Source organism: Pelodiscus sinensis, chromosome 16 (assembly GCF_049634645.1).
Source record: "Pelodiscus sinensis isolate JC-2024 chromosome 16, ASM4963464v1, whole genome shotgun sequence".
Taxonomy (NCBI): domain Eukaryota; kingdom Metazoa; phylum Chordata; order Testudines; family Trionychidae; genus Pelodiscus; species Pelodiscus sinensis.
This window is the reverse complement of record NC_134726.1, coordinates 2103171-2122365: the sequence shown is the minus strand read 5'-3', so window position 1 is coordinate 2122365 and position 19195 is coordinate 2103171. Positions and strand designations below refer to the sequence as shown.

Sequence of the window (19195 nt, the reverse complement as noted above, 5' to 3'; positions counted from 1 at the left end):
TGGGCCAGTACCGTAGGGCGGACGTCACGGCGGCTGGTCCAGTCCCCAGGGAGCTGCGTCTGGGCCAGTACCGTAGGGCGGATGCCACGGTGGCTGGTCCAGTTCCCCAGGGAGCTGCGTCTGGGCCAGTACCCTACGGCGGACGCCACGGCGGCTGGTCCAGTTCCCCAGGGAGCTGCGTCTGGGCCAGTATCGTACGGCGGACGCCACGGCGGCTGGTCCAGTTCCCCAGGGAGCTGCGTCTGGGCCAGTATCGTACGGCGGACGCCACGGCGGCTGGTCCAGTCCCCAGGGAGCTGCATCTGGGCCAGTATCGTACGGCGGACGCCACGGTGGCTGGTCCAGTTCCCCAGGGAGCTGCGTCTGGGCCAGTATCGTACGGCGGACGCCACGGCGGCTGGTCCAGTCCCCAGGGAGCTGCGTCTGGGCCAGTATCGTACGGCGGACGCCACGGTGGCTGGTCCAGTTCCCCAGGGAGCTGCGTCTGGGCCAGTATCGTACGGCGGACGCCACGGCGGCTGGTCCAGTCCCCAGGGAGCTGCGTCTGGGCCAGTACCATATGGGGAGGATAAATGCCCCCCAGATACTGTGCTCAGAGGGGCTGTGAAATTGGGGCACAGCTCAGTGCCGAATCTAACGCCCTGTTGGCCTGTGTTAATGCTGCCCTCTACTGGACGGGGTCAGCGCAGCATCACTGTGGGTCATGAGCCCCTGTGGGCAGGCGGTTCTGTAGCTCCAGAGGCAGGCACCCAGAGGAGCTGCTGCTGTGTAGTGCTGGTGCTGCCAGAGGCCGCGGGGATGGGCACTGCAGGGGCGCCCAAGGAGCCAGGACTCAGCAGGTGGCCTCCAGGGACTCCGCTCCGTGGGGCCCAGGCGTGAGCCAAGGAGGGCAGCGCTGCGGAGGGGGCAGCCGTGCTAGTGCTGGCTGATGCCAGGCAAGCCATGGGCAGGGCCAAGCGACCAAGGGCGGGGGAGCTGTTCCTGGGCAGGCTCTGCTGGGGCTCGGGGAGCAGGACAGCAGCTCCTGCTCCAGCGCGTGCCCCACGGCAGCAACTGCGGGGCTTCCCGGGGGCCGTGACTTTATTACGGTATTGTAAAGGCTTCTGCCGTAAAGCCACAGGCATGCTCTCCAAATCCATCTCTCCGCCTGGGCCGCAGCTGTCGCCAGGCCAGGCTGTTCTCCTCCAGGCCGACCCATGGCACGGAGCCCGCTAGGACCAGGAGGGGCTGTGAGAACAATCACGCCTCTGCCGCGCTCTCCTGGGGGGAGGGGAGGCCACTGGAGGATTAGCTCAGTTCCATGGCTGGGGAAACTGAGGCCCGGAGACGGCAGCGACTGCTCAGGGTCACCCAGGGTAGAGCTGGGGAAATGAACCTGGAATGCCTGGCACTCACGCTGAGTCCGCCACCGTATCGCCTCCTTTTCCTTCTCCCCTAGCATTGGTGGTGTTGACCTGGGCGCTGGCCCCGCGGGTCCGTCAGGCTCTTCTGCCTCTCCGAGCGGCTGGTCTTTGAGCCAAGCCATCTCTTGGCCACTGACTTCGTCCTCCTCGTACCTCTGGGCGCCTGGTCCTGGGCGGCTCCTCACCGCCGCTAGGGCCGGAGCCAGTGACAGGCTGTTCCCACGTCTGCAGGATCTAGCCCCTGGGAGGCTCCGGGCACCGAGTGGGGTAACAGCGCTGGCCCCTGTGTGCGACAGGCCGCCAGCTCGGTGTGATCTGGGACCCAGCAAGCCGGCGGCCCAACCCCCCGACACATCAGCCCGGGCTCCCCCCGCAGCCTGGCTGCGGTTTCCCAGAGGCGGATGGGACGTTCACTGCGAGTGATTCTCAGGGCCCAGAGGAGGGACAATTCCCTGGCTCCCATCGCCCAAGAGAGGCCAAGGAGCCAGGGGGTCAGCCCCTCTGTCCCCCAAGCCTGCTGAGCTGGCTGTGGCCGGATTCAGGGGAGCAGCCTGGCAGCGTGCTGTAGCCATTGGGCAAGCTGGCCTTGTGAACGGCTGTCCTGCTCCCTGAGCCCCAGCAGAGCCTGCCCAGGAGCAGCTCCCCCCGCCCTTGCTCGCTTGGCCCTGCCCATGGCTTGCCTGGCATCAGCCAGCACGAGCACGGCTGCCCCCTCCGCAGCGCTGCCCTCCTTGGCTCACACCTGGGCCCCACGGAGCGGAGTCCCTGGAGGCCGCCTGCTGAGTCCTGGCTCCTTGGGCTCGCCGGCGGTGCCCATCCCCGGCATGTGGCAGCCCTTCCAAAGCGAGCCAGGGAGCGCCATGCCAGCCGGCCGGGTCCCCGCCAGGGAGCAGCGGGCCGGGCACCTGGCGAACGGGCCGGGCTCATCTCTCGCTCCTGGGCCTGGCGTGGGCCACCAGGCTCCAAATGGGCAGCGTTCTGGGCGATGTGCTCATCCCGCAAGAATTCGCCCCTGCCTGGCGGCTCCCCCCTCCCGCTCACTCTTCGGAGACTCCTCGGGTCCTTTGATCTCCTCCCAGTGTTTGCCCAGCGATCGGCTCAGACGGGGTTAGAGTCTGAGGTCAGCGGCTTTTCCATTCCAGCCGCCCAGACGCATCCGTGAGAGGAGCGGACTCAGGTTACAGGCCTGCCTCCCTCCTCTCCCCTCCCAGCCCACCCCCCAGCCGCACACGCACACCCCAGGCCCGGCTCAGCCACTCGGCGGGACCCGCCGCTGCTCCCTACACCACGCCGGCGAAAGCCGCACGCCAAACCATGGCCGCAAACCAAGCACTGCGGGCGGCTGGGGCTTAACGACCCCCTTGGGGGACCCGCATGGACGGAGCCCGTCTGTGAATGAGTCTCCCCCTCCCCAGAGCCGTTCACCCGGGGATCTGAGCCCCTCCGCTGGAAGATGAGCTTGGCAGGGCCTCGCGGGGGTCTTCAGCCGGAGCGCAGCCCCTGAAGTGGCCGGCGCTGTCGGGCCTCGTCTCCGGAGAGCCCATGCGGAGCGCGGCCTGGGCACGGTAGAGCCGGAGCTGCGGGTGCCGCACGTGCCGGCCGCACTTTGGATGCGATTCGCTCTGCTGGAGGGAGCTGCACGCGCGGAGCCTCCTGGCCGGGGGGCCCGATGTCTGCCTGGCACCTCGGCGGAAGGGCACTGAAGAGGATCAAAGGGGCGCGCCGGCCCCTGGAGGCAGCCGCGCCCGACCCCATGCTGGCCGCACTGCTCCTGTCCCTCCTGCCCGTCCTGGCCGAGAGCGCCAGCCTGCAGCCGGTGCGGATGAGCCACCTCGGCGTGTGCCCCAACCAGCTGAACCCCAACCTGTGGGTGGACGCCCAGAGCACCTGCGAGCGGGAGTGCCGCACGGACCAGGTGAGCGCTGCCTGGCTCCGGGGCCGCCCGGGACCGAGCCCCTGGTGGAAGGTGGTGCATGGAGGGACTGGCTAGCACAGACCCGGCGGGGGGAGGTGGGTGCCCACCTGCAGCCTGGCACTGAGGCTTTCTGGTGATGTCCTGCCTGAGCCGTCAGGTCGGGGCCTGCTCTGCACCCCCAGGCTCCTGGGGCGTGATTTGCAGCCTGCCCGGGCAGCTGCCCCTTGCTCGGACCCAGGCAGCGATTTAGTCGCTTGTTGCGCTTTTCGGGTGGGGGAGCAATTGTGGCTGCTGGTCAGTTTCATCCCCAGGGCCCGGCCAGGAGCCCTCCCACCAGCAAGACCCAGCGGGCCGGGGCCGCCAGCTGTGGGTGGGCCAGGCCTTTGGAGACCCGATTCGCAAGTACCCAAGGGGAGGCTGTGACACTGCAGGCAATGAAACCTGGCCCAGCCAGGCAGCGGGGCACGGCCCAGGGCGGGAGACTGGGGAGGCCCACAGATGTGCTGGTGCCATGTCTGCGTGTGGGGCCCGTGTGGAGTCCCCTGGAGGGCAGGCGGGAGGTGACCCAGGGTCTGCGCTGGCAGGGGAGCGGACAAAGTGTGGGGGTCGGTGCCAGTTTCAGCCGGCAGTGCTCAGTGTGCTGCAGGCGAGCAGGAAGTTTGCAGCAGAGAGGCAGTGCGACCTAGGAGTTAGAGCTTTGCACTGAGTGAGCTGGCTCCTGTCCCCAGCTCTGCCACCAACCCATGGTGTGTCCAGGAGGGAGTCACGCCCCCTTGACCTGCTTCTGCTTCTTTGCCTGCCCGGTGTCTGTCTGGATCAGGCCCCTCCCCAATTCTGGCTCCCATGTGGGGCAGCAGAGAGGGGCTCAGGCCCGAGGAGGGGCAGGGCCCCCAGCTCCTGGGCCACATAAGGGGGACCTGTCCCACCTGCAGCAGAGGGAAGGGAGGACGTGCCGCCATGGCGCCCAGGTGCCCTCGGGATGATGGGGCCGGCCCACCGCTCTGGCTCCTGCTGGTTTGACGAGCAGGGCGGAAGCAGCCTCCCTTGGCTCTGGCCGGCAGCTCCCTGTGGACAGTTGCTCCGGCCCCCGGCGTGGCACCAGGCAGAACGCGCTGGCGTCCCCGGGGCTGTGCTGCTCACTAGACTTTACCGGTGTGTCCCGCGGCTCTCCCCACGGGCCCGGTCTCAGCCTCCCGCTGGGCGGGGATGGACGCCACTGGGCCCTTGCCTGTGCCAAGCAGCCTGCAGCTGTTAGCGCCGGGGGCAGCAGGCTGCGTGCCGATGAAGCCGTGGAGCCAAAACCGCCGTGGATGGGGGGAGGACTGAGGGCCAGGGGGCCTCCGGCCCCAGCTTAGCCATTGGCTCACTGTGGCCCCCCCGGACTGGGCATGCCCCCACATGTGCCTCAGTTTCCCCCACCTGTCAACCGAGAACAGCCCCGGGGGCCCAGGAGGCTGCGGTGACGGGGGCGATGGGGCTCGTTCTTGTGGTTAATACGAAGGGCCAGGCTGGGTCAGAGCACTGGCCATCTCGGCCAATAGCTACTGAGGGACCAGCCCCCCGGGGCTTCCCTAGGGCCGGTTTGAATCCAGGCCCCACCCCCGGGCAGGACTAGCACAGGCTGAGCGGGGAGAGACTTGCTCCCAGAGCTTGGGTCAAAGCTGCTGCCTGTCTATCGCACCGGGAGACCCCTTAGGGCTTGCAAAGGGGTAAATAACCCTCCCTCTTCCTGCCCCCCACACCCCGCCTGACCCTACAGAGCTGCCCCGCAGTCCTGTGTCCCCCCCCCCATAGACCAGTCTCCGCTGTAGTCGTCCCTTTCCAAGCGGGAACATCCCAGTCTTTTTCATCTCTCCGCGGATGGCTGCTGCCCGGTTCCGCACCTTGCCCCCCTCTCGCTGTGTCTCTCCGGGGCAGGGTGCACAGGCGCTGGGGATATTGTGGATTCTGTAACAGCCCCACGATCGCGTCTGCCTCCCGGTTCCCACCAGCCTGGCCTGTCTCGTGCCGCAGCAGCCACTGGGGGGTGTTTTCAGAGCCCCGGTCACCGGGCTTGGGGTCGTGCCTGAGCCGTGTGCTGTGCCTGGCGGGGTTACCGCCACCCAGGGCTTGGTGTGTATTAGGAGTTAGGCCGGTTTGCCCCCCAGGGTGTGACGTCCCCGAGTCGCTCTGCGGGCAGCTGTGGGCCTCGCTCTCGCCATGAAGTCTGCGTCCCCTGCACTTGGGGCTCCCCCTGCCCAGGCCCATAGGAATATGCCAAACAGCCCCGGTCCCCAGAGGCTGCCCCCTCTCTCTTGTGGAAACCCATCGTTCCTCCTGCCCAACACAGATCCCCGAGAGCCTGAGCCCTCCCAGCGCAGGGCCGAGCCGGGCGCTTATGGGCTGTGGCGAGGGAGTCGGTCAAAGACCAAGTCTAAGGGCAGCGGGTCCTCCAGCTCCCCCTTCCCCCGCGCTGGCGCCTGCGAAGACTTCGACCGCTTGGGCACAGGCCGAGGTGACGCTCCCCAGCATGGGCTGGGCAGGTGTGTCTGAAAATCCCAGGCCTTAGCTTCGCCCGCGTGCCCAGCGCTGACGTTAGCCCGACCCGCCGGGGTCGCCTCTGGGCGGTGCGTTACCTCCTCGCCAGCCATGCGGGGCAGAGGCGGAGCTGAGGGGGGGGTTACCACGGTGCGTTTCCTACCACTAGTCACCTACAGCCCCCCCAGCGCCTCTCGGACACCCCACAGCCTGTCCTGGAACACGAGCCCTCCCCCGCGCAGGCCACGGAGGCCTCGGCCCCAGACACCCCCCAACCTGCAGCCACACCCCAGGCGCACTCAGCCCGGGACCTACCCCTGCCACAAGCCCCGTTGCCAACCCCTCTATACAGGTAACACCATCCCAGGCCCTACCCGCATCAGCCACCACAGCAGAGGCTCATACAACTGCACGGCCGCTAATGGGACCTGTGCCAGCTCGTCCACGGACAGTGGCCAACCCGGGCAGTCGCTGCAACAGGCCAGACCTCAAAACCGGTAACACACGGGGGGACATTTTACCCGGCCTGGGCACTCGGCCATGGGTGTGAACGGCGCCATTCTCCGACCCGGGAATTTCACCAGGCACTTAGCGAGCGACTGCAGGACGGGAACGCAGCTACGACCTGGGCACTGCTGCCCTGGGCTGGGATAAAGACAGTAAGTGACGAACGCACAACAAAGCTCATTTCCCTGCCTTTGACAGCCACGTTGGCACAGCCAAAGCTGTGGGGACACACCCAGCCCCCTTAACGAACATGGGGCCTGCCACTGGCCTGCTGGTCTGCAGAGCGTGGAGTCTGCTTTCCACTCCAACTCAGAGTGAGTGTGTGTGTGTGTGTAGAGCTGCAACAGTGAGTGTGTGTGTGTGTGTAGAGCTGCAACAGTGAGTGTGTGTGTGTGTGTGTAGAGCTGCAACAGTGTGTGTGTGTGTGTGTGTGTAGAGCTGCAACAGTGAGTGTGTGTGTGTGTGTGTGTGTGTAGAGCTGCAACAGTGTGTGTGTGTGTGTGTGTGTGTGTGTAGAGCTGCAACAGGACGGCTCGCGCCGTTCAGTTAGTAATTATTGAATTTCATATCTGAGGTCGCATCCAGTGTGTCCGTTCGTTTCAAGCCCTCCTCTTCTGCGCTCTCGGTCAGGGCCAGTCCCTTTGGCGGGTTGCCTACAACGCACGGCTGGCCTGCAGGGTCAGCGACACCCGATGCACACGGGGACTAGCCTCTCTCTGCAACAGCCCTGCCTGCCCCGTCAGCACCCGGCTCTTCCAGGGGGCCCCTGAACTGCCGGCCTGGGGCTGGAGCCCTGCCGCAGACCGAACTCCCATGCCTCGCTCCCGCAGTGGTGTCTTGGCTGCGCGCTGTTGCTGTGTGCGGTTACACAGCTGCCCCGGAGGTGGCTGCAGCCCGGTGGTGGGTGGGAGAGGTTGGCAGGCGGCCGATCCAGGGCGGGGGCACCGGGGCTGTCCTGGCAGGGCTGGCTGTAACCTGCTGCGGCTTGCTCTCCTGCAGGACTGCGAAGGCTTTGAGAAGTGCTGCACCAACGTCTGCGGCCTGCGGAGCTGCGTGGCCGCCCGCTACGCCGACGGCAGCGTCTCGTCCCTGGCGCTGGCGCAGGAGGCCTCGTGCGAGAGCTTCGTGTGCACCCAGCAGGGCTCGGACTGCGACATCTGGGACGGGCAGCCCGTCTGCAAGTGCAAGGACCGGTGCGAGAAGGAGCCCAACTTCACCTGCGCCTCCGACGGGCTCACCTACTACAACAAGTGCTACATGGACGCCGAGGCCTGCATCCGGGGCATCAGCCTCAGCGTGGTGCCCTGCAAGTACGTCTTCACCTGGCCCAACACCAGCCCGGTGCCGCCCGAGACCACGGCTCCCCCCACGCCCGGGGCCACCGCCGAGGTGCCCATCCCCCCCGCCCTCTACAGCAACCCCTTCCACCAGTCGGTCGCCGTGGGCGGCACCGTCAGCTTCCACTGCGACGTGAGCGGGCGGCCCCGGCCCGACATCACCTGGGAGAAGCAGAGCGACCACCAGGAGAACTTCATCCTGCGGCCCGACCAGATGTACGGCAACGTGGTGGTCACCAACATCGGCCAGCTGGTCATCTACAGCGCCCAGCCCGAGGACGCCGGCATCTACACCTGCACCGCCAGGAACGCCGCCGGCCTCCTCCGGGCCGACTTCCCCCTCTCCGTCATCAAGCGGGGCCCCTCCGGCGGGGAGCCCCGGGCCCCCGGCGCCCAGCCGCTCCCGGTCGGCGAGTGCCTGAAGGAGCCGGACGCGCGGGAGTGCGAGGCCCAGCAGGTGCGCTGGCATTTCGACCCCAAGAAGGGCTCCTGCGCCACCTTCCGCTACGGCGGCTGTGGCGCCAACCAGAACCACTTTGAGACCTACGCGGCCTGCCGGGCGGCCTGCGTCAGCAGCGCCGTCAACACCTGCACCCTGCCCGTGGTGCAGGGGCCCTGCAAGAGCTGGGAGGCCCGCTGGGCCTACAACCCCCTCCTGAAGCAGTGCCACTCCTTCGTCTACGGCGGCTGCGAGGGCAACGAGAACAACTTCGAGAGCCGGGGGGCCTGCGAGGACGCCTGCCCCTTCCCCAAGTCCCTGCCGTGCAAGGCCTGCCGGCTCAAGAGCAAGATGGTGTTGAGCCTGTGCCGCAGCGACTTCGCCATCGTGGGCCGGCTCATGGAGCTCGTGGAGGAGCAGGACTCGGGCATCGCCCGCTTCGCCCTGGAGGACATCCTCAAGGACGAGAAGATGGGCCTCAAGTTCTTCAACATCAAGTACCTGGAGGTCACCCTGAGCGCCATGGACTGGAGCTGCCCTTGCCCCAACATGACGGCGGAGGAGGGGCCCCTCATCATCATGGGGGAGGTGCACGACGGCATGGCCATGCTGGACCCCAACAGCTACGTCCGGGCCGCCAGCGACAAGCGGGTGAAGAAGATCTACGAGCTGCTGGAGAAGAAAACCTGCGAGCTTCTCAACAGGTTCCAGGACTGAGGTGCAGGCTGCCCTGGCTGGGGGCAGCCTCAGGGGTTTGGGGTGGGGGTCAGAGTCCTCCCCAGCCAGGCGTGGCTACCAGCCCCCCCCCGGGGCCAGGCCTGGGGCTGCCGCCCGCTCCCCAGATCCTCCCCCTTGAGGTCAGAGCGGAGACGCTTCTGCCAGCTCCCCATGGCCACGGGTGGGCATCTCATGGTGCAACGGAGGCTGGTCTAATGCCCAGGGGGGCCGGGGCCAGGCCTGGTTCTACCCAGCAGCCTGGCCGTTGTCTAACTGTAATGGAGCGGTGCCCTGTGTGCCCTGGCGAGGCCAGACTATGCCAATAAAAGCATGATGCCCCCGCTTCTCCAAGAGCCACCCCGCGGCACGGGGGGGTGGGTGCAGCAGCTGCATGAGGCTGCCTCGGGCTGGCACGGCTCAGGGCCAGCATGGGAGCTGAATGCTGCCCGGGGGCCCTGCTATCTCGGTGGGCAGCAGCCCGCTGCAGAGCGACCAGAGGGAGATGAGACCAGGCTCTGGCCGGCGTCCCTTCAGGGGGCTTGGCAGGAAAGCCACGGCCCAAATAGCCAGCAACATCCCTTGGGCACAGAGCCGCCTGCTGGTCCCAGGCAGCGGCTGCCAGACTGGGAGCCTGGTGCTGCTGCAGCCTCCGGCCATCACACTCAAGGCCCTTTGCCAAGGAGGCTGTAGCATTAGCCCTTTTACAGCTGGGGAAACTGAGGCACGGGGCTGTGACAAAGTTGCTCATGCTCTCGGTCCTGGGCCATGTGGCCTCCATCACCCCCGTGGCTGTGGCAGCCTCTCTCCAGCCAGAGCTACAGCCGAAGGCAAATCTCCCTGCCAGCAGCACAGCTAGGCAGGTGGGGATGGGGGAGCAGCCGTCACTCCCACTGCTGAGCCTAGGCAGCACCCGCAGGGCCTTGAGCCAGGTGCTGGATGGGGGGCCAGGCTGGTTGGCTGGGACACTTGCCCTGGGACAGGGCCCCCCCTGCACACAGGGGCCGGGTTCTACATTAAAGCTACTGGCGGGGGGGGGGGCGGGGGAGCTAAGCTTCCACCCCCCTGTCCTGAGCGCCAGGAGACACAGCCAATAGGAGCGGGGAGGGCGGTGCCTGCACGCACCATGGGGCCGTGGTAAGCGCTGCCCTGACCACAGCCTGGCGCTCCCCCCGCCCCCCCCCCAAGCCCTTCATTTCTGGCCCCATTGGGAGACCTCAACGTGCCCCCCTCCAGTACCCAAGCCCTCTCGCCCCTCCCGGTGCACCCAGCCCCCTTACCGGTCAGACTTGCCCCCACCCGAGCCCCGTGGCAGCCCAGGGCTGCAGGACACCAGCGAGCTGAGGCGGACACCAGGCAAACACGATCTTTATTGGGCCAGGGCCCACATGCTCCAGGGCAGCCGGTCCCCCAACCCACAGCCCTGCAGTACCCCCTCAGGCCACTAGAGGGCGCCCACCCCGCAGCGTCCGGCTGCCCTGCTGGACTTGGGTAGGGGAGCGAGAGCCGGTGATTCCAGAGCCCAATTCCCTGCCGTGGTGGGACCCGTGCCCCTAAATCACCTGGGCACCTCGGACCCCCCCCCCGGCGTGCGGGCTCTGGTCACACTGCCCCCTGGCAGCCTGGGGTTGCTGCCGAGCCGCTGGCAGGCGAAGGGGGGGCCAGGCCCAGAGCGGGTTCGTCCAGCCCCCCCCACGGCTGGTACGGCGGGACCAGGCTAGCCACGGCTCGGCCCCACAGAAACTGCTGCCGTGGCAGAGGCCACGTGCTCCGGCTGGGTCACTGGGGCAGGGGATGGAAACCACTGTGCGGCTCAGGGAGCCCATGGGGGGAGCAGGGCCCGAGGGAGAGCTGCAGCAGTCTGACTACATGGGGCCCAGCCCACGGGAGGGGGGAATCGTCCCCCCAGGGTAGCCAGACGCCGCCGCACTGCAGGGCTACATCCCCAGGGGAGAGGTGACCCCAGCTGTGCCCCCCCTCGGGGGCTTATCCGTCCCCGGGGGCCGTGAGCACAGGCTGGGTGGGGGCGTGCAGGGAGGTGGCAGCATGCAGTGCCCACAAGCACACGAGCGACCCTGCTTCCGGAGGCTTTGGGGGCGGGAAGACGAGCGACAGGCACACGATGACACCACACGATGGCAGCTGCACCCCTCCCAGCGGCGCGTCTCCGGCAGGGCGTCACTGACGGGCCATGGAGCCCGATGCAGCAGGCGGCTGGCCCCGAGCGGGCCCCCCGGGTCACTGCTTGCGGAAAATGAGACACTTGTTGTTCGCAGGCATGTCCACCTAGGGGCACAAAGCTGGGTTAGGGCTCCGCGGCAGCTCCAAGAGACCCGCTTGCCAGGAAGCCAGGCTCCCGCTTGCTGCATACAAGCCCTGGGGCGCCCAAGGCCACCAGTGCTTGGGGGGCTTGGAATCAGAACTGATGGCCCGGCTAAGGGAGGGGGAAACAGAAAGTCTCCAACCCCTCCAGCAGGAGGCGCTGCAGGGAATGCGGGGGGGGGGCGCCCAAGTGCACCAGTCGCTCCAGCAGGAGGCGCTGCAGGGAATGCAGGGGGGGGGCGCCCAAGTGCACCAGTCGCTCCAGCAGGAGGCGCTGCAGGGAATGCGGGGGGGCGCCCAACTGCACCAGTTGCTCCAGCAGGAGGCGCTACAGGGAATGCAGGGGGGGGGCGCCCAAGTGCACCAGTCTCTCCAGCAGGAGGCGCTGCAGGGAATGCAGGGGGGGGGCGCCCAAGTGCACCAGTCGCTCCAGCGGGAGGCGCTGCAGGGAATGCAGGGGGCGCGCCCAACTGCACCAGTCGCTCCAGCAGGAGGCGCTGCAGGGAATGCAGGGGGCGCACCCAACTGCACCAGTCGCTCCAGCAGGAGGCGCTGCAGGGAATGCGGGGGGGCGCACCCAACTGCACCAGTCGCTCCAGCAGGAGGCGCTGCAGGGAATGCGGGGGGGGGGGGCGCCCAACTGCACCAGTCTCTCCATCAGGAGGCGCTGCAGGGAATGCGGGGGGGCGCCCAACTGCACCAGTCTCTCCAGCAGGAGGCGCTGCAGGGAACAATGCGGGTGCACTGGACGCAGGGGAGCGCTCTAGCCTCTCCCGTGCTCAATCACAGCAGATCTCTGCCACGCCCCCAAAAGCACTGCGGCGGGGCAGCCCCACAGCCGCCACACCAACCAGTCTGCTCCTGGGGAGGGAGAGGCCTGGGCCCCAAACGCTCCCTTCCATGGCAGGGCCCTAAGAGGCTGGACGGGCTCGGTGCTGCCCCTGCACAGCTGTGACGCGAGGGGCTGGCTGGGGGACCCTCTGCACTCACCAGTGCCTGGCCGGGGGTTCTCATCCCGCCCCAGGAGCCAGCCCTGTTCCCAGTGCTCCCGTGTTAGAATTGCCCCCTCAGGCCAAGCTGGGAAGCAGGGACAGGTCTCCCCAGCTCTGGCAGGGGGTGCTCTGCTGGGGAGGGGAACCATCCCACCCTTCTAGCACTATCCCCCCGTAGGTGGGCCCTGCTCAGGCATGTGCCCTCTCAGTTCATGGGCCTCCAGCGCGGGGCGCCCGCCGGTACCCACCATCCTCTCCAGACGCAGCCCATTGGCCTGGGCCAGCTGCTGCAGCACAACCGTGTCCCGCAGGCCCCAGGCCGGGTTCCTGCCGGAGACAGAGCAAGCGTGTCACTGTGGCCGCTGGCGGCGGCTGGAGTCCAGGGGCAGCCCCTTCCACACGCCAAGGGCTGGGGCAGCGGCCGGCCCAGGGACCCAGCCCCATGGCTGCCACCCTCAGAGAGCCTGCCTGGGCCTTCGCCCGCGGGACACGCCAGCTGTGGGCGTGGCGGCTGAGTCCAGGGAGGGGCATTGTGGGTAATGCCGTCAGCCCGAGACAAAGGCAGGAGGATAACCCAGTCCTGGGGCAGCCACAAGGCCCTGTGACGTGGGGTCCTGGGGGCTCCCCAAGGCAGCAGCCTTACCCAAGGGGGAGGAGACCCGGCTGCACCACAGACAGCGGAAGGGCTGGGTCTAAGGCCCTGGACTGGGAGCCCCCGCCTCAAGCATCAGGTGCGGCCGAGCCAATGCAGACAAGCCGACCCCAGCCCGCTCGGTCGGCACGGCCCATGGGCTCCCTGCTGAGCCATACCGCCCCGGCAGGCAGGACTCCACCGCGGCCCCAGCACCGGCCTGCACGTTCCAAGCCAGGCTGGGTCTCAAACTGCCAGCCAAGGGGCAAATGGTCCTGAGCCCCTCTGCCACTGCCGGGGGCCGAGCGGGCTGGGGGGATCTGCAGGTGCCTGGCCGGGTGCCCCGCGGGGGGTCTCTGCTCCGGGCCCCTAGGGAGGGCGTGTTGCCTAGCTCCTCCCACTCCCCATTCCCACGCAGGGGGAACGCTGCGGCCCCCCAGACGGGGGTGACCTGCACTGGCCCCTTTTCCCAAACAACTGGGCCGCGAGAGCCCAGGGCCCCCTCTCCTGCCCCCACGCCAGGCTCCCCTACCTCTGCCTCAGGAAGCAGTCAAAGTCCACGTTGCTCTGCGGGCTGATCCGGCCGTTGATGGCGTAGGGCTGCGGGGGCAGGGCGAAGGGACTCAACCCAACGTGGCCTGGCGCCCACCCACCCCAACAGGGCGCGATTCCCCAGGGCTCCACTTGCCCCAGAATGCTGCGGGGAGCGAGAGCACCGTGATCTGCGGGCAGAGCCGGACCCTGAGCCACCCAGGCCGGCAGACACATCCGTAACGGGCCGGGGGGAGGATGCGCCCGGGTGTGCCCCTGCCGGGGGAGGCTGACGCAGCATGAGGACGAGTTCCTGAGCTGGGGGATGGAGGCCATGTGCTAAGCAGGGGGGAGCGTGGGACCCGCGTGGGCCGTGCGCGTGGACCCTACAGGAACCATCGAGTGCACAAACCAGAGAGCAGAAACTGACCAGGGCCACCCGCCCAGGGTATCTGGCCCAGAAAGGGCCCCAAGAGCTGCCCGGGGCTCAGCACACGCTCAGGGCCAGGCGTTCGGGGTCCTAGCGGGCTCTAGCTGCACCTCTTAGTGTGTGCACCCAGCTAACAGCCAGCCTAGCCCCTCCCCAGACACCCCCCTTCTCAGCCTGGGGGCAGAGGGGCACGGCTCTCACCCCCCCAGGGCAGTGGGCCTGAGCCCGGCCAGGGACCATCGCTTACCCCATAGGTGATCAGAACAGCCTGGGGTTTCAGCAGCGTCCCTGCTCCTTCGAATAAGCCCTGGGGAAACAAACTCCATAAGGGACGGGGCCCCAGGCGGGCCCCAGGAACCGGGCCCTGGAGGGCAGGGATCTGGAACCAGCTCCCGTCCACTCACTCACCCTCTACCCTGGGACCCTGCATGAAGGGGGGGGGCGCTGTGAGCAAACCCCGGGGCCCACCGATGGGAAAGAGCCCAGCTCCATCTTGGATGGGCTTGGAGATAAAAGCCCGGGCCAGGCGCGCGGACCCAGGCCGGTCACTTCAGATGCCACATGACTCAGTTTCCTGGGAATAGAGCAGGGGGCGGAGACGCTGAGCTCGTCTGTGTCTGTAACGTGCTCCGGGATCCAGGACAGGAGGTGCCTTAGGAGGCCCGATATCAGGGTTACACTCGGGGAACAAGCATCCACTAGGTGCACCCAGCGCTTCAGGACCTGGGCTCCCCCAGGCTCCGGCTCAGGCAGGGGCAGAGACCGGCGGCCCAGCCCACAGGGTGCAAAGAGCTCCCAGAGCCCCGGCCCCGGGCAGGGGAGGAAGGGCCTCACCTCGGTGCACCGCATCTCAGTGACGTGCATCATGTTGATGTTGACCATGAGGTCCAGGGAGTTGGGCCTCTCGCCGCCCCACGTCTCCCAGCTCTGGGACGAGTCCAGGAAAATCGGCGGCTTCACATTCGTCACGTTCTGCGCTGCGATCAGTGCAGAGATGCTGGGGGGCGGGAGGGGGAGGAGAGCACCTGCTTGACGGGCACACCGGACCCCAGTGCAGCACAATGCTGGCCCCCGGCCACAGAGCCAGCAGGGGGCGCTGTACCCAGGCCTGCCGTCTGCACTAGCGCACAGTGACTGAGCGCCGGCCCCGCAGTGCTGAACGCTGCACGCACGCCCCATCCAATCGCGCACCGGGGGCTGCAAAGGGGGTCAGCTGGCCCCAGCTATGACGGGGGGGGGGGGCTGTACCAGGGCCGGAGACAGGGAGCAAAGTAGGGCCAAACCTGGGTGCTTCAGCAAATGGAAATCCCACCCTCACCTCTGAGTCATGCGGCAGCTACTTGAGCTGGATCCCCTTCCCCAGCGTGGAATCCCTTCCCACAGCCCCAGCCGCTCCCTTTCCCTTCACCAGTCTGAGCCTCCTCCAGCCCCTGGCTGTGTTGGGGCAGGGACAGTCCAGTGTTCCGCCCATTAGACCACACTGCCCCAAACCAGGCAGTGGCCCTACGTGGTTGCCAACCAGATTTCTATGCAGCCTGGAGGCCCGTTTCCACCAACCCCCGCACCACTGAGCAGAGCACAGAGGGTGGGGAAGGGTGATGAGGGCACTTGGCTTTTTAATCTGCTGCTGCACGCCAGGAGGCTCGTGCCCGCACGCCGGAGAGCAGACGCCCGTCGCACGGCTGGGAAAACGGGGACAAGGCTGAGAAAAAGCTGATGGAAGCGCCCAAGGTTTGGGGAGCCCAGCAAGGCACCTGAACACAGGCAGGCGGAACTCAGGGTGGCTTTGGAAGCTTTTTACCCCAGGGCCTTGCCTGGGCTGCAGATCCAGGAGCCCCCCCCGGGCTCCCAGCCCTGTGTTCTGACCACTGGGCGGCACTGCTCTGCCATAGTCAGAGCCGGGCTGACCCATGAAGTTGGGGCTGGGATGGAGCAACAGCCCCCGCTAACGGGGTCGTTCCTGTGCAAAACGCGGCTGACGGGGGGCCCACTCCAGTAACCCCGTGGGGGGGGGGGAGCTGGCTCTAGGCACAAACCCACACAGTCCCCACGTGAGCAGCCTTCCCCAGATGCCCGGGCTCACCTTATCCGGGGGGGGGGGGGGGCACAAAGCGAGCCCAAAGCCAAGCCCCCCCCCACGCCAGCCCCCTGCCTACAGAGCCCCACCACACCCCACCCACAGGTTCCACCGCGCACACCCTGGGGCTCCGCCCCCGCATGCTCACAAACCCCGCCCCCACCCCCGGGGCTCCACCCCCGCACACCCCGGGCCCCGCCCCCACCCCCGGGGCTCCGCCTCCGCATGCTCACAAACCCGCCCCCACCCCCGGGGCTCCGCCCCCGCATGCTCACAAACCCCGCCCCCACCCCCGGGGCTCCACCCCCGCACACCCCAGGCCCCTCCCCCGCATGCTCACAAACCCCGCCCCCACCCCCGGGGCCCCGCCCCCGCATGCTCACAAACCCCGCCCCCACCCTCGGGGCTCCGCCCCCGCATGCTCACAAACCCCACCCTCGGGGCTCCACCCCCGCATGCTCACAAACCCCGCCCCCACCCCCGGGGCTCCGCCCCCGCATGCTCACAAACCCCGCCCCCACCCCCGGGGCTCCACCCCCGCACACCCCGGGCCCCGCCCCCACCCCCGGGGCTCCACCCCCGCACACCCCGGGCCCCGCCCCCACCCCCGGGGCTCCGCCCCCGCACGCCCCGGGCCCCGCCCACCTCTCCAGGCAGGCGGGCTCCACGTCCGAGGGCTGCCAGCGCAGGTTGGGCAGCGCGCGTGCGCAGTGCACCGCGTGCTGCCCCGCGCCCGACGCCACCTCCAGCAGCCGCAGCGGGGCCGGGCCGGGGCTCGCGTAGTCGCGCAGCACCCGCAGGATGGGCTCCTTGTTCCGCTCCGCCGCCGCCATCGTGCGCGCGGGGCACGCCGGGACACCGGGCCCGCCGGCTGGGACTACGAATCCCAGCATGCACCAGGCCGGCCCCCGCCCCGCGCCTTAAAGTGACCGCGGCCCATTTCTCGCGGGAAGAGGAGGGGGACTAAGGGGGGGCGGGGAGTTTTAATGCAAATGTCCCTGTGGGGGGGGCACTGTCCCGCCCACTCCGGGTCTGCAGGGGGAGCCTCCCGGCCTTGCTTGGAATGACAACCCCCCAAAGGCAAAGGGCATCGGGCCCCGGGGAGCAGGGAGGGACCGACACCCCCGCCCCCTTGCACCCCCTGCTGGAGTAACACGGGGCGGGGGCCGGGAGCAGGTGAATAAACGGGGGCTGAGAGGGGCGCAGGTTAAAGGGGGGCCCTGGGGTGCAGCCAGCGCGCGGGATTCTAGGCGCCCAGGGCTTTGGAGAGAAGGGGAAAAAAACACCCGTGCGCCGCCCGGGAATCGAACCCGGGTCGCAAGAATGGGAATCTTGCATGATACCACTACACCAGCGGCGCGGCTTCTGGCCGTGCGCCTCGGAGCAGCCCATCTCGCTGCGCTGCAGCGCCACCTGCCGGCTTCTTCCTACTTCATAGATTAGAAGCAGGGCGCATCATGACCAACCAGGCTGGCTTGTCGCATCCCAGAATCAGCCAAGCGTGCTCACTGGTTCCTGCAGGAGGCGAGACCTTACCTCTTATAGAGAAGGGGGATTGATGTAACGCAGCCTGGGCCCACCAGGGGTCTGTGTGTGGCCCACCAGGCATTTCGTTCGCCGTTGCCCATGTGCGGGGGTCTAGTTTTTTCTGCCATTTGTACTAAAGTGACACACACAAAGCCAGGGCATGTGCTCTGCGACAGGGACCCTGGGCCCATCCCAGCGCTGCCATCGCACAGCCCGCATGTTCTAGATACACAAGCACAGTAGCAAAATGACTGCCCCATTGGGAATCACAATCTTGTGAGTTCACCACCCCAGGGGGGGGGGGGGTCCACTCGTTAATTACCTGTACTGTTTGTTAACGCCCTGAATTTTATTTTTGGCCGGAATTTGTGCGAGTCCTAACCACGGAGTCCCATAGATTTTCCGCCCTGCTGGATTAAAGAAATCTTTCCTCATACAAGTACTGTGCCTGCGCCGCCCGGGAATCGAACCCGGGTCGCAAGAATGGGAATCTTGCATGATACCACTACACCAGCGGCGCAATGGATGCATTGCACACCAGGGGAGTCCATCTCGCTGCGCAGCAGCGCCACCTGCTGGCCTACGCCGCGCCACCCCGCCTCACTGAGCTCGGGTCCCTGTCGCAGAGCAGAGCAGCCACCAGAGGGCCTATTTGAAGTCACGGGAGAGTGTCTAAAAGCCCCTCCCCCAGCCTTGCGGGAGGGACGACTGGACCCTTGGTTCAATTAATTACTTGGGACAAATAATGACTAAAGGGGCAAGGAGTGTGGGCCAAAGGTTCATAACTAGGGAGCCGGATGGGGACACCGAGCAGAGAACCCCGGCCAGCGCCCACTGCTCCTCAGAGCTGTGGATGGAGCCAGTGGATGCCGCCCGGAGGAACTCTGCCCGGATTCGTGACGTAAGGGAGGAGCGGAAATAGGCCCCACAGTCGCAGAGAACCCCTCGTCCAGCATCTCACTCCTGGGGTTCTAGATGGCGACCTTTGCTAGAGCCAGGAGGAGGGTGACGAGGTCTCGCGACTCTGTGGGGCCACGGATGGGGTGTGCGTAAATAAAAAGGTGAGGGGAAAAGTGCAGCCAGAACCTCAGTAAGAGGTTCTGGAGGAGCCGGAATAGGGGCTGCACCCTGGCGCATTCGAGGTAGGCGTGCGCCAGGTTCTCCCTCACGCCGCAAAAGGGGCAGGTGTCCGGGATTGGGATAAACCGCGCCAAGTACACGCCCGTGCTCACGGCCCCGTGAAGGAGCCGCCAACTGATGTCCCCGACGGGCCGCGGAATTAGGTGGGAATAGACGCTGGCCCATCGGGGTTCCCCACCCTCTATAGGCCTAAGGTAGTCCCGCCACTTGGAATCGGGGCGGGACGCGAGGGTGGGGAAAAGCAGGGTGTGGAGCACGAGCGTGTACAGATGTTGTCTTGGCGCGGCTTGAAAACAGACCGGCTGCAATTTTTGCAGCCGGCTGGGAGTCCAGGGGTGGGGAGGCCGGGGGGGCCCGCGGAACAGGGGCCCGATAATAAGGGCCGGAGGCTTTGCAGGAAGGGAGGGGCGGGGCGTACCTTCTCGCAGAGACCGCTGCAGGAAGTCGAGAGCGGGCCGCGGCAAAGCCGCCTTCACCTCCTGGAGTAGGCACAGGGGGGTTCGGGGGGTGGAGAGCCCCATGCGCCGAGTGAGCGCTCGGGGATCCACCCAGTCCCGCCTGTCGTAGTCCAGGAGGTCTCCGACCATGGTGGTTTCTGCCAGGATCAGCCTCCGGCGCCCCGAGGGAGACTCCGCCACCTGCACGCACAAGGCTGGATTGTGGAGCAGGGGCTCCGCGAGGAGGTCTGCTCCCTTGGAGGCCACAACAGACCT

At 67.4% G+C, this 19195-nt stretch overlaps 2 protein-coding genes and 2 non-coding genes across 5 annotated transcripts; 1 reads left to right on the top strand and 3 right to left on the bottom strand.

Annotated features, from left to right (window-relative positions):
• Positions 1-2324: 2324 nt before the first annotated feature.
• On the top strand, positions 2325-9196 carry WFIKKN1 (WAP, follistatin/kazal, immunoglobulin, kunitz and netrin domain containing 1). The gene is made up of 2 exons (XM_075899037.1): positions 2325-3318; positions 7342-9196. The coding sequence occupies exons 1-2, from the start codon at positions 3073-3075 to the stop codon at positions 8833-8835; spliced, it is 1740 nt and encodes a 579-aa protein (XP_075755152.1). The 5' UTR covers positions 2325-3072; the 3' UTR covers positions 8836-9196.
• Positions 9197-10184: 988 nt separating this feature from the next.
• On the bottom strand, positions 10185-16693 carry METTL26 (methyltransferase like 26). Of its 2 annotated transcripts, XM_075899039.1 has the most exons (6): positions 16461-16693; positions 14573-14735; positions 13986-14045; positions 13310-13377; positions 12395-12473; positions 10931-11118 (listed from the first exon to the last, which is right to left on the bottom strand). In XM_075899039.1, the coding sequence occupies exons 1-6, from the start codon at positions 16646-16648 to the stop codon at positions 11071-11073; spliced, it is 606 nt and encodes a 201-aa protein (XP_075755154.1). In that variant the 5' UTR covers positions 16649-16693; the 3' UTR covers positions 10931-11070. The 2 variants fall into 2 exon arrangements, with proteins under 2 accessions (XP_075755153.1, XP_075755154.1); XM_075899038.1 differs by lacking the exon at positions 13310-13377 and having other exon boundaries at positions 10185-11118.
• Positions 16694-17104: 411 nt separating this feature from the next.
• On the bottom strand, positions 17105-17175 carry TRNAG-CCC (transfer RNA glycine (anticodon CCC)). Its single transcript has one exon. It is a non-coding gene; the product is annotated as a tRNA-Gly (tRNA).
• Positions 17176-17791: 616 nt separating this feature from the next.
• TRNAG-CCC (transfer RNA glycine (anticodon CCC)) lies at positions 17792-17862 on the bottom strand. The gene has a single exon. It is a non-coding gene; the product is annotated as a tRNA-Gly (tRNA).
• Between the last annotated feature and the right edge of the window lie 1333 nt (positions 17863-19195).